The sequence below is a fragment of the Vicia villosa genome, linkage group LG6 (assembly GCF_029867415.1).
Source record: "Vicia villosa cultivar HV-30 ecotype Madison, WI linkage group LG6, Vvil1.0, whole genome shotgun sequence".
NCBI lineage: Eukaryota > Viridiplantae > Streptophyta > Magnoliopsida > Fabales > Fabaceae > Vicia > Vicia villosa.
Genome location: NC_081185.1, coordinates 157,111,325 through 157,125,340, shown reverse-complemented (window position 1 = coordinate 157,125,340; position 14,016 = coordinate 157,111,325). Strand labels below are relative to the sequence as shown.

The 14,016-nt window shown below is 33.8% G+C and overlaps 1 protein-coding gene across 1 annotated transcript; it reads right to left on the bottom strand.

Moving 5' to 3' along the window:
• Nucleotides 1–232: 232 nt before the first annotated feature.
• On the bottom strand, nucleotides 233–3,896 carry LOC131610734 (protein ENHANCED DISEASE RESISTANCE 4). Its single transcript, XM_058882767.1, has 5 exons — nucleotides 3,537–3,896; nucleotides 1,147–3,403; nucleotides 999–1,059; nucleotides 682–905; nucleotides 233–593 (listed from the first exon to the last, which is right to left on the bottom strand). The coding sequence occupies exons 1-5, from the start codon at nucleotides 3,649–3,651 to the stop codon at nucleotides 539–541; spliced, it is 2,712 nt and encodes a 903-aa protein (XP_058738750.1). The 5' UTR covers nucleotides 3,652–3,896; the 3' UTR covers nucleotides 233–538.
• Between the last annotated feature and the right edge of the window lie 10,120 nt (nucleotides 3,897–14,016).

The following is a 14,016-nucleotide window of genomic DNA, read 5'->3' as shown; positions in this document are numbered from 1 at the left end:
TCAAAGCACAAAATATGACATAACCCATTGAGATGAGGAACCATAAGTGGAGTAAAACCATTGGGATTTACAGCACTAAAACAAATTCGAATACAAATATCACTCTTTCTATTTCAAAATAATTGACTCAATTCACTCATTTATATAGATAAAAAATAAATGAATAAAGCGATTGATGTTGCCATGCTGATATGGTTTGATAACTTGACAAGTGAAGTGGTTTGAAATATAATTTCCAAAATTCACTTGCAAATGCATTTCTACTACAAACAAGAAATAAATTGCAAATTTTTACACATCAAATTCTACACTGAATTCAAGACTTTCAGCAATACCACTTCAATTTTCCTAAAACCACCTGATATCAAGCACAAAACTTCTACTGCTGTTTTTTAGCAATTAAAACTTTACACATGACATATGTCATCCAAATTCAAGCCATGATCAGATGCTAGATAATGTTTCCAAATCTTCAGAAGGATGGAACAATATTCGCCTTCTTAAACCTGTAAAAGAATATTTGTCTCCTATGTTTTGACTATTGAGCTGCTCGAGGTGGTTTCATACCGAATCCATGTTTCACTTTCTCCACTCTGTAGAAATATAAGTGCATTAAAACAAAAGAAAGTACAAAATGAATAGAGAATAAGAACAAAATCTACAAAAAAACTCGGTACTAACGTTGGTGCGAGTTTGCCAAGGCAGTCCAGCTCTTCTCCCGTGTCTTCGTCGAGGACTCTCCCAGAAATTTCAATGATATACGATCTATCTCCATCAGGTGGAAGTCCTCTTCCAGAAAGCAAATCCAAATCTTTTTGATGAAGTTCCCTACCATTTACAAAAACACCGGTATTCCCACCGGAGCATTTTTCTGGCAAGGGATGATTGAACTCTTCTATAAATGGCTGCAGGATAAAATGCATCATTTTGTTAAAATATCACTAAATTTCACATGCATGTATCGAACCAATAGACTGAGCTAGAATAGTAAAACTTACGGGAATTATTCCAAGACAAGGCCCGCCGATGATGCCCCAAAATCCAGCCCGAATATCATACCTGTACAAAGGATTACAATTATATATCTCAATCTAGCATAGCATTAGGTTTGAATGGTTCAAAATGTTAGATGTAAAGCATACTGACCAATAATTTCCAGGTTGGATTGGTCCTGCAAGCTTTTCAGCCTTCTTAACCACACGATCTGACAAGGGCTTTCCGTTCACAGTAACATTAATTTTCCCACGATCATCGGTTTGACTAGATCGGAAGCTTTTCTTGATTATGTTTGCAAAGAATGATTCACCCCCTTTGTTAGATCTAGGATGATCGTGTTCTCGGCTAGCATCTCTGGAATCCTGGGAGACTCCGGTGTTAGAATAATCAAGGACATCCATTTCAGTAGCAACCGCGGTTTCTTTCAAAGAATTTTGACGCGATGTAATCTTTTCCAACTTTGCCTTATCTTGCTCTGACCGGCTACTTCGGTTTCCTTTTCCAAACCGATTTACAGTGCGGTTACTATTAGAGTGATCAATATACTCTTGCGGAGGTGACCCAGAAGGAGGAGATAGAGAGTCTGCTGTAGGCCGGAGAATGGACTTCACAGCCTCCCTTGAAGCAGTCATCGCTTCTGAACTATTTTCATCCTCAGATGTACTAGGAGATGTGGAATGAAAACTCGGCATCTCCTGCGACTTGTTAGAGTTTAAAGCAACTGCTGAAAGGGTTTCTCTATCTACCGAGAGAAAATCATAACCAGAATAATCATCAGATGAGAAGTTGGCACGGCTCCTGTTTGCAAAACCACGGGCATGTGACACACGGCTATTTAGAACCTCGTTATATCTATCATCAATCCTTGAGGGAGCTCCCTTCAATTCTGAATGAGGAGATATAACCAGCTTTTTATTGATGATAGAAATGCTGATTTCGGAAGAACAAACTCCACATCGCACTTTCTGCTGGTGGTTTCTCACAAGAACAAGTGCTTTTTTAGGCAGCTGCAGTAACTCGAAGCAGTTATGACACGTGATGAAAGGTGAACCACCGGCCACAGGACGGCAACGCCGGCTACTACTAGCTAGCATTACCTTACGAGGACGATTTCGACCACCGCCACCCAACTCAGAGTTGAAGTCACTAGGCCATCTCGTATGTAAATGATTTTCACCAAAACGCGCTGCAGGAATTGAAGCTCTAGAATTATGAGCATGTGATCCAAATGCCCCAGGGATCTCATGATGATGATATAACATACGATCATTTGGGGCATCAGGAAACCTGCTGTTAACGAATGAAGTAGGCGGCCCCGGCACTGAACCTCTTCGTTTGTTGTCATAGCAATGGAAACAAGAGCAAGAAAGTGGGTGAAGCATTGCATTATTACTATTATGCGCATACAGTTCGTATGAATCTGGATTAGGATCAACATACCGTCCAGGAAAGTAGGGATGCAGTGGTTGCTGTGAGAATTGATGTGGACCTCTCCTCAGCATTTGAGACGCAAAAGGATCCCCATATTGATTTGGATTATGCATCGAAGGATGGAAATTAGGCATGGCCGTTTCGTGACCGACTATATAAGGATACGGATCATGATGATAATCACGATGAGGGGGACCTGCCATATGTTTATCAGGTCCAAAAAATTGCCTCGAAGTCCGGTTTAATCCCGACGATCCATCCGGAAACCAAGGATCCGAGCCACCAAACTGACGATGAGGATCCGGAGGAATCATCCTTTCATCAAGAAGAACCTTTTCCTTCTGATTGTTAACCGCTTCAGAAGACTTGCTAAGCTGAAGTTTTAACTCATCCAACTTCCTTAGAAGCTCAGCTCGATCTTGCTCAAGATGCTGAACTCTATTCACACCATCTTTTTCTTTATGATCCCTCCATGATTCTTTATAACTATTAGAATAACCCGAATATCCATTTGAAGGTCCCTCATCAGGATAACTAGAACTAGCAAATCTCACATTTTCCATTCCACCTCGTAGCTTTCTCCGAAACCCCTCCATCTCAGTTCTCTCCCCATTTCGCAAATTAGAATTTCCAGCCGCGAGATCAAACCCATTTTCATTACCAACTTTAGACTTCGATTCGGCCTGTTTTCTTTCCATTACAGTACTCACTTCATCAACATTCTCTCTTACAACATCATCAACACCATTCTCCAAAACCCCTTTCTCATCAACACCCTCCGATTCACTCGGATTTCTTCGAATCCCATCGTCGTTATCCACTCGATTATCAAACCTAGAGACACCATTACTAGATTTAACATCAACAACATTAGAATCATCACTAGAATCAACTAATCCTTCCTCCAATTTTCCAGAACCTTGTCCAACTTTTCCCTCATCAGACAAACTACCACTCACATAACCCTTATGTTTTGCTGAAATTAAAAACAAAAATCAAAACTACACATAATCAGAAACTAAAAACACCCTTTCAAATTTCAATTACCGAAAGATTAAGAAACATAATGAAACTGATTAAACGCATTACAAGTGGTAGAAATTAGTTACCTCGAAGAACAGCACCGCAACCACCACATTGATAAACAGAATAATCAGCGAGTTCAGGGAGTAGATTTTCACATTTGGGGCAACGAACCAAGCGCAAGGTAGAAGAATCAGCCATGATTTTGGATACACACTAAGAAACGTTGAAGTGTAAGAACATGAATGTTGGAGAAAAGAACAACGTTGGAAGAGGTTGTTGTTAAGCAAGGTTGTAGTTGTTTGGTTAAAGAAAGTGAAAAAAGAGACAAAAATGCTGAAAGAAAGAGAAAGAGAAAGAGAAAGAGAAGTTCTTCTTTTTGCTTTTTCTTTTTCTGAGGCAGATGCTGATGCTGATGCTTCTTCTTTTCTTTCCAGTTTTTTTCTTTCTCTGAATTTTTCAGACACAAAAAATATATTTGGTGGAATTATTAATTAATGGAAGTAAATAAACTTTCAGATTTTAATGCAGGACTCAGTATACTTTAATGTGTCTGACCTGCTTTTTTATTTTAAGATTTTTTTTATCTATTTATTATAAAAATTGATTAAAATTATTTGGAAACTAAATTGTCTCAAAAACTTTCTAAATTTAAATGATTTAATAATTAATTAAATATATGATAAAATTAAATGATATTAAAAAAATTAAAACCACCCGCTAAATCTAATTAAAAAAATTAAAATTTAAATAAATTAAATTTTCTTTTCTTCTTATTGATTGTGCCTAATACTATGAATTTATTATCGTTTCTATGCAAGAACTTCTCATAAAAAAGTTGTCACTTTTAATTTTATAAATCTCAAGTTTGCGTCATTATTACTAAATATTCTCGGTTTTAAAGGTGAAAATATTTAAGAATTTATCTTTTAAAAAAAGTGTTATGTTAGAGTGAAAATCTGGGTCTTGCATATACAATTCTGATCTCAACTCTGATTATAAATTTTTGAAAATTTTAGAATAAAAAACCAACATAATCCATATCATATAATATGATTTTTTTTAGTGATTATGAAATTTTAAAAATTTACTCAAAAATCATGTTGAAAAATATTTACAAATTATATATATTATGATTAGATCTTGAATATGTGTTGTGGGAGGGTTAGTTGAAGTTTTGAAAGAAAAGATAAAAATAATAAAAGGATGAGAATCAAGAAAAGTGGTGAAAACTGCTTTAGAAAAAGAGGACCGTTTTCCGAGGTAGTTGAAGTAGTGTACTTGATGCTATAGCAACCAAACCAGGAAAAGAAGCAAATAATTGTGCCACTAAACGACGTCGTTGCAAGGATTCTTTTCTAGTGGACATATTATCAAGCATTATGTAGTACATGTGCATTGGGAATGGACATAGTTTGTTTGGTTTTTCAAAAGGAAGATGAGATGAGACCTCTTCTCCTCTCATTAGTTATTGTCACTTGTCAATAATGTAGTATTTATTGGAATTATATAGCCTTGTCAATGTTGTCATTAGTACTAACCTTTTTTAGTCTTTTGTAAATTATGATGAATTCTTCAACAGGTGAAAATGTTGTCACATTCATGTGCTTCTTACAATCCAGCATAATAATTGTATAATGCAAATTTGGAATTGTTCATTTGTATTGGTACGTGTTGTTTTTTCTGTTTCAATTTTGATACGGTCAAAACCAATCTATGTCATTTTTATTTTGTTTTATTCTAGATTATTACTACTATGTATTATTTATTCCAATTTGTATCAGAATGTATTTCTTTAATATATTTACCTGAGATGACATTAGCATAATTTAAAGAAAAGAAATTCACAAAAATGAAGACAATATGCTGTGCTTGAAGAACTGTCACAGCAGCATAATAGTAAAGCAAAAGGTTAGCCAAGGCTGACCAGTCCACGGTAGTAAGTTATAAGGATTGAGGGGCCAATGGAAGAAAAGCCATGCATGAGATGAGATGACCCTACAACGATAGTGCATTGTGGTGGTACCCACTCTTTCATATTTATCTATCTCCCTGCATTCACCTATGTTACTTTATCTTTTATTATTGTCCAATGATATATCTTTGACTTTCGTCAAGGGAATTTCGGTTCATGCCAGCATAGTGCCAAACTTTACTTCCAAATATTAAGCCATCATGAAACAGTCCCAGAAAATCCATTTTAGTTAGCTACTTACTTAGTTAATCTACCTTTTTTTTCTTGTTGTACAAGCTACAATTTAATAAGTGTGTAACAAATTAGTTATGGTTCTCCATCATTTCTATTGATAATTGGTGAATGAATGAACTAAGAGAAACACTTACAATTTATGTTTTGAGTTCAATTGAGCATGAATTTCAAGATTTATAATATGATTTAGGTTTTTTAATTTTAACAAATTTTTGTATTAATTATTTCTTGGGAATTACTAACGAGTGTCTCAGGGGCACTTGTTAAGAATTTAAAAAGGTAAGTAATACTTGTATTTAATATGTTAGAAATGGAAATAACTGACTTTTTTAAATAATAACATAGTTTGTTTTATTGAAATTATGTGTATTTAATGCATTAGAAATTGAAATAAATAATTTATTTATGGAATATATTCTTTATATGGAATGCTTAAAGAGTGCCCCTGGGGCACTCATTAGCATGACCCTTCTTTCTTTCTTTTTCTAAGACATTTTTCATCCTTCTCTGATTATGCATTGTTTTAGGTCCGTCGATCATGTTTTAGCGCTCGAATCAACCCAATTCGTGTTTCTAATGGTGACATTGACTTTGTTACTACGTTTATTTAAGTGAAATTTCTAGTTCGGTGAAGTTAACACCTCCAATGAATGGCTCCAACAATTTTTCATGGTCATGCTCCATGCAACAGCCCTCGAAGTCAAGAACAAGTTCTCTTTCATTGATAAATTCATTCAAGTTTCTAAAATTATTATTCTCAACCAAGCTGTGTGGGAACGTTACAAGTATGGATTCTCAATTCAATTACAAAACCTATCACTCATACAACTGTTTTCTTGGAAAAATGTTTTAGATGAGTGGATTGATCTCAAGGAATATGCTTTGCTAAAATTGGTTGAATTTGTGTATCCTATCTTCGCGAAGAGATCAATAATCTCAAGCAAGGTTATAAATATGCCATTGATTATTTTACTGAGTTGAATGGTTTGTGGAAGAAATTTAACTCACATAGACCGATGTCGGTTTCTACCTGTATACATAATGCATATGTGAGACAATGCGTTCTGCAAGAGATTTTTGAATTGAAGATCAAATTATTCAATTTTTAATAGGTTTGAATGGTGGTTTTTCTGCTATTAAAACTCGAGTTCTTTTGATGGAACCTTTATCTTCAACTAATAAAATTTACTCGATGGTAATTTCATAGGAGAGTAATAATATTGCATTAATTCCTGGAAAAAAATATATAATTTATGTTTTGAGTTCAATTGAGCATGAATTTTAAGATTCCTAATATGATATCAGTCGCAAAACCATTTTAGTTTCTCTTCAATCTTAACAAATTGTTGCATTATTTTTTCCTTTTCTTGTTGATTTTCTTCATTCTTATTTGATTGGGAATTATTTAAGATCCAATGATCATGCCTCAACATGTAAATCAACCTTCGATTCATGTTTCTAATGGTGATGTTGACTCTGTTACCACATTCATCATGTGGAGGTCCTAGTTTCATGAAGATAACACCTCCATTGAATGCTCGAATTATGTGCCATGGTCATGTTCCATGCAATGAGCACTTGGCACCAAGAACAAGATGTCTTTCGTTGATGGATCCATTCAAGTTCTTGAAATTATTGATCTTAACCGAGTTGCATGGGAACATTGCAATTACCTAGTTCATTTACGGATCCTCAATTCATTTACTGAACCTATTAAAGGTGCGAGAAACACAAGAAATGGGGGGTTGAATTAGGTTGCACCATATATAATCTTTTCTCAACATATAACACAAGGTTAACAAGTGAATAACAATAAATAACACCCTTATTTTTTTATCTTGGTTCACTGTTAACGAAGTTACTCCAGTTCACCTGCCAAGGTGATTTTGCCTTCTCAATAAGGACTAAATCCACTATAACCAAACTGATTATAGACAACCATAATGACCGCAACCAATGTCTTCTCAAGACTCCTGACTAACACTAGTCTCCTAAGGAATCAACCACAATAAGCTAATGATCAACCTTGCTGACAATCCCAACAACTTCAGTTGATCCTTATCGTGAAACCACTATGACCGCATCCACAGTCTTCTCAAGGCTTTCGACTAACACTAGTCTCCTAAGGAATTAATCAACCAAGTTGATTACAAGTGTGTATATAAAGATGCTTCTAATAAGCAAATTATACAATGTTTAAGTACAACAACACAAAAGTGTTGAAAGCAAGATACGAACAAAAGCTCCTTGTTTAAAATACAAAATTGTACAAGTATTTCTCTAACGGAGTTTGTGTGACGCTTTGGTGTAGTTTTGTAGAACTAATTTGTTGATTTCAAATTCTTCCAATGGCTTCCTTTATAAAGAAGGATAGATATGGTGGAGGGTAGAATAGAAAATGCAAAGTACAGTTGTTAAGTCTCCGAGGATAATGGTGGAAATGATAGATAACAAGTACATGTTTGAATGTTCTTACTCAATCCTATAAGAGTAGACGTCACATTTTATGTTATTACTTTTATGCTCACCATCACAAGCAAGCCATCATTGATCTTCTAAGTCTTCAGAGGCTTCTGATTGTATGTTGATTGAAGCATGTTGTAGATGATCAGAACTTGAGTCTTCAGTACCTAAGTCTTTGAGTCTTTAGAACCTGTTCAGCAGAAGCTTGTCTTCAGAGTTTTCAGCACTTGATCTTTAGAAGAGATATCTTCAGATCTTCAGAACTTGTTAAGCACAACCTCATCTTTAGCATATTTAGAACATGGGACACAGATGCAAAACTTTAGATGGCCTCCAAAGCTTCCTTGAAAAGTCACGACCAGAAGCTTTTGTACTAACGTTCCTTAGAACTGTTGTAGAAGTAACATTCCAGAATCTTGACTTCCATTATAACACAACATTAGTATTGTTCTAGAGTGTTTAGTTCAAAACCTGATGACGTCACACTCCTTCCTAACAGAGTCAGAACCTGCAAGGCAAAAGTCACACACTAGAAAGAAACCATTAATGCATACAATTGTTCTTTAAGATAACATGTAAAGTTATCATCAAAACTTACGGCCATATGCAGAACCAATATTGTTTTTACACCTATCCCTCAAACCATTGTCTTCTTGGAAAATGTTTCATATGTGTGGATTGATCTTAAGGAACACTTTGTCAAAGTTGGTCGAATTCGTGTCTTTAATCTTCGTGTTGAGATCAATAATCTCAAGCAAGATTCTAAATTTGTCTTTGATTATTTTACTTTGCATGGTCTCTGGGAGGAACTTAATTCACATAGATCGATGTTAATTTGTATTGGTATACATCAATGCAAATGTGAGTCAATGTGTTCTACAAGAGATTTTCTTCTTGAAGATCAAATCATCTAGTTTTTTAACAGGTTTGAATGATGTGTTTTTTGCTATTAAAACTCAAGTTCTTTTGATGGAATCTTTACCTTCAAATAACATAATTTACTCAATGGTGATTCAAGAGGATAACAATATTGCATTACTTCCTAAACCCGATGATAGTGTTAACGTTGAAGAATCAAATACTCTAATTAATATTTATGATGCAAGAAAATTTCAAGTTCATGATAAAGTTAACACATCAACCGGTTATCACAGTTAAAAGGAGGATACTCAATCTTTCACTCATTGAAAGAAAATTGGTAATACCATAGATGTGTGCTATATGAAACATGGTTATCCTCCTTAATTTAGTAAGAAATAGATCTCTGCTAATGCTTACAATTGTAATGGTGGTGAGGCACAAATTCATATTAATGTTGGAGGAGAATGTTAATTAAGTAACCAACCCAATATTACTCAAGAGAAATATTCTCAACCGATCAATTTGCTATAATAGACAAATTAGATGCTTCAATCTCACCCTTCAAACACTATACCTAATTTGAATTATATTTTCACATTTTGATCATCAATCAAGTGAGACTTCAAATATCACTAATATTTCTAGTATAACATGATTAATTAATACCAAAATCTAGCTTTTAGATCATCGATTCTGGTGCTAATGATCATGTTTGTTCTTTTTTATATTGTTTAAGTTCATCCTATAGGATTAGACTTATAAGTGTTTGCCTAAAGACTCATATGTCATAACTAAGTATGCTCTTTTGATCTCTACTTAACCAATATATTATATACTCTTGATTTTTCTCTTTAAATCTCATTTAAATTTTTAAATTATGTCATTCCTTTAATTGTATTCATTTCTTTGGGGATAATTTTTCCATCTAGCAAAGGCCCAACTCATTTTGACCAATCAAATTAAAATGTCTCTCTGAGAATTTAGGAGAGAGAGTGTACTTTTGGAAAAGAAATTTTTAAAAATGGTATTTTAACTTTTTTTTTATCTGTATTGAAGATGAAGAAAATTGTTACATGATTTAGTCTGAAATAAAATTTTATTATTTTGTTAATCGTTAGTTGGTTCAGTGGTGATTGACGTCGAACTTGGTAGGGAGGACTACGGTTTGATTCTCCGCAGCTGTAATCGAAAGGAGACTAGAATCACTTCTTGATGTCAAAACTGACCCCCAACCAGACAATACCGGTGGTGATAAACCAAAAATCTCAGTATCAGTGGTGATAAACAAGAAATCTCAATACCTATAGTGATAAACCAAAAAATCTTAATCAAATTCCACATTAAATTGGATTAAAAAAGTTGTCACGTCTGGTATCTAATATTTTTTTATAAATCAAACACAAAATTAAGCTGGTGTGTGAGAAAAAAAATCTTGATAAATTAAATAGATTAATTATCAATCATGAAATATACTCAATAAAGGACAAAGCTTAGGTACAATTTTTTAGGTGTGATTCTTACTATTTTCCATTGAAAATATGACAAATATACTTAAATATATTTAGTAAGTGAAAATAGAAGAAATCTGCATACGTGTGAGTGGAAATTACACACTTAGTATATTTTCAGTATATTTTCATTAGAAAATAGTAAAAAGTACACATAATACTTAAGTTTTATCCTTAAATAAATTAAATATATTTATAATAATGACCAGATGGCCTATCAATTTCTTTTCAAGGGTAGTCCATGTGCTAATTGCATATAAGAGACAAAGTCGCCTTAAAGTTACTTAATTATAGTATTCTAAGCATCGCATATTTGAAAAACGTACACGCTATTTTAACAAAAGTTTATTTAATTGGTTATAAATTAATCATCATAATATAATTTAAGATTTAATTCGTATACATATAGTTTTAAATAAATTGCATTATTAATTCATTCTAGTTGTATGATTATTAAAAAGTCTAACTAACAGATATGACTGTTTATGGTTTGCTAAATATATTAAGATGGATACACAACATTGAATCAATATTAAAATCTATAAATAACAGTGTATCAGTGCCCATTTCAGAGGTTAATTGCTTCTTCAATTAGTGGATTGTTTAGTTTCATTATGTTTAACTCAGCTAAACTAAAATATTAGTAGTAATCCACTAGCAATATATCTTTTTTGTGGTATTAATCTAATACCAACATTGCTTGGTCCTTAACTATATTTTTTTTCTTCATTTAATTATTGATTATTCTAGATAGTTGGAAATTGTCGTTAGACTTTAATTTGGTCAACCTTGAATTTAATGAATATGATAAGAAAAATATAAAAATACATCTAATATGTTATTGTACCATTGAAAATGTCAGAAGTTACTGATTAAGATATGACCAATCGTTAGTAGGTTCAGTGGTGAATGACGTTAGAATAAATAGTATATTAAAGAGGTTGATGTCAGTAGGTTCAGTGGTGAATGAGTTATGGTTCAATCTTCGTAACTGTGATCATCAGGAGAAGACTGAAACTAATTGATGTCAGAATTGACAATAGATCGGATGGTAAAAAATAAAATATATTAAAGAGGTTGAAATGCTGAAATTCCTGAGACTTTTTCTTTAATAGGAAAGAAATTCCTCATAGACTAACTAATTTAGCGTAACTAATCACTAAAAAATGCATTTGATTTTAGAGGTTTCAAACCAATTTATAAGGATTTTTAATTTGATCATTTTTCTCCAGAGTTGTGAGAACTTTATTTAATATTATATTTGTGCAATCAATTTGATTTTAGACATCTTAGAAATATGCAATCTATTTGATTTTAGACATCTTATAAATAACCTACATTTTTGGGCTTGGAAATGTAAATAGGTTTCCAAACACCCGGCGCAAGTGGCCACCAAAAGCATTGCATGCTTATTTGGTTTTAGACATCTTAGAAATATGCAATCTATTTGGTTATAGACATCTTAGAAATAATCTACTTTATTGGGCTTGGAAATGTAAATAGGTTTTCAAACACCCACGACGCAAGTGACCACCAAATGCATTGCATGCTTTCTCCCCCTCACCAACACCTAAGAAGAGTGGTGATAATAAGATACATTATTGCACATTATGATCCAATATAGAATAATAAGATACATTATATTGGGTGAAACATGATATGGTGTGTTGGTCTACTGACGAGGAAGGGTTGGCATTAAGAATTTGAAGGTCTTTAATCTTGTTTTGTTAAGAAAATGAAAGCGGAAGTTAAAAAATGAAATAAGTGGTATGTGGTGTAGGGCTATAGTTAATATATACAGCGAGAAGAAGGGGTCATTGGTGAAAACACAAGAAGAGTCTAGGTTTGATGGCAGAAGATTTGCCAAGCAGAAGTAGAAAGATATGGTAACTAAAATGCTTATTCACTAAGAGAGGTGTATAAGAGCTTATCGACGGACGATCAACCCTTGTATAATCATTCATGGACGATGGTTTGGAATAAGGCGATACCGTTAAAAGTGTCTTGCATGGTATGAAGAATGCTCCAAATTAGAATCCCGACAAAAGATAATTTAGTTAGAGGGGTATTAGCTCAAGGTCAGGCTAGGTGCATCATAGGGCGTGGGAGCGAGGAGTCTAACACATATTTTTTTAGTGTCCAATATTTACAGGTGTTTGGAGTGTTATTTGCAAGTGGTTAAGAGTGAAGGCAACTCTACACAGCGAGGGGTGGTAACACCAGAAACATTTTGAGAATATGATGGGCAGCCATAGACGTCGAACTTTGAAAGGGTTAGTAATATGGTGTGCATGTTGGGTACTAGAGTAGCAAGATAACTATCACAAAATAAGAGATCAAGGAGTAGGAAAATTGACACAAAATATTTACGTGGAAAACCCTCAACAAATAAGGGAAAAACCACAAGCACCGGTAGAAAATATTTTCACTAAGTGGAAGATATTACAACACTTCTCTCTAAATACAATGAGAGGACAAATTAACTCTCTTGAAATAGGAGAGCACTCACTAAAATAACCTTACAAGAGAACACAATATTTTATTTTCTCTCTTAATTTTTCTTTTATGTTATGTTGCAATGCTCTATGTTTAGTTGTAAATGAGAAATGCACCTCTATTTATAGGTGATCATCTTCACAAAACCATGGGATTTGTTATAAAAGCATGGATGAAAAACCATATGTGTTTCTTTCTTTGGTCCACAAATTGTGACTTTATTCAACCACAATCCTTAACCATAATCTTTTACCATGACCATAATATTTGACCATTGACCATAATATTTTACCATGACCACAATATTTGACCATGACCATAATCTTTGACAATCTCCCACTTAAAGTCACATTTATAATCTTATACTTTGCCAAATTTATGCTGATTACGCCTCTAATAGGCCATAGGAAGCCATACACCATGCAAACTTATTAGAGTTAATCGGCTTCGTCATTGCATCTGCTAGGTTATCTTTGGTGTGAATTTTCTACATATCCTCACTCTCTTCTTCTACTACCTCTATGACAAAATAGTATTGAACTCCTATGTGTTTTGTATTGGAATTAAAAGATGGATTCCTTGCAATGTGCAAGGCACTCTGACTGTCAGAATACAAAATAATCTTTTGTTGCTTGTGCCCGAGCTCTTCCAATAACCTTTGAATCTAAATTGCTTTCTTGCTTGCTTGGGTAGCGGCTATGTATTCATCTTTTGTAGTAGACAAAGCTACAACAGTTTGCAATTTGGATAACCAGCTTACCACTCCTCCTGAAAATTTGAACACATAGCCAGTAGTAGATTTTTTTTTCAAGGTCACCTGCAAAATCAGAATCAACATAGCCTTTGATAGTGAATTCCGATCCCCCAAAACATAATGGAGCACCTGAGGTTCCTTTGATGTATATAAGAATCCTCTTAACAACATTCCAGTGTTCATTATCTGGACTTGGCATAAAGCAACAAACCATCCCAATTGCTTTAGCAATATCTGGTCTAGTACATATCATAGCATACATAAGGCTTCCCACT

What these genes read in the sequence shown, in the direction of transcription:
- LOC131610734 (XM_058882767.1), bottom strand. Translation starts at nt 3,651, where the DNA reads ATGGCTGATTCTTCTACCTTGCGCTTGGTTCGTTGCCCCAAATGTGAA. An exon ending in TTGCGGTGCTGTTCTTCGAG is followed by an intron (nt 3,404 to 3,536) that starts GTAACTAATTTC and finishes TTTTAATTTCAG; the next exon opens with CAAAACATAAGGGTTATGTG. An exon ending in CTTGTCTTGGAATAATTCCC is followed by an intron (nt 906 to 998) that starts GTAAGTTTTACT and finishes TTTATCCTGCAG; the next exon opens with CCATTTATAGAAGAGTTCAA.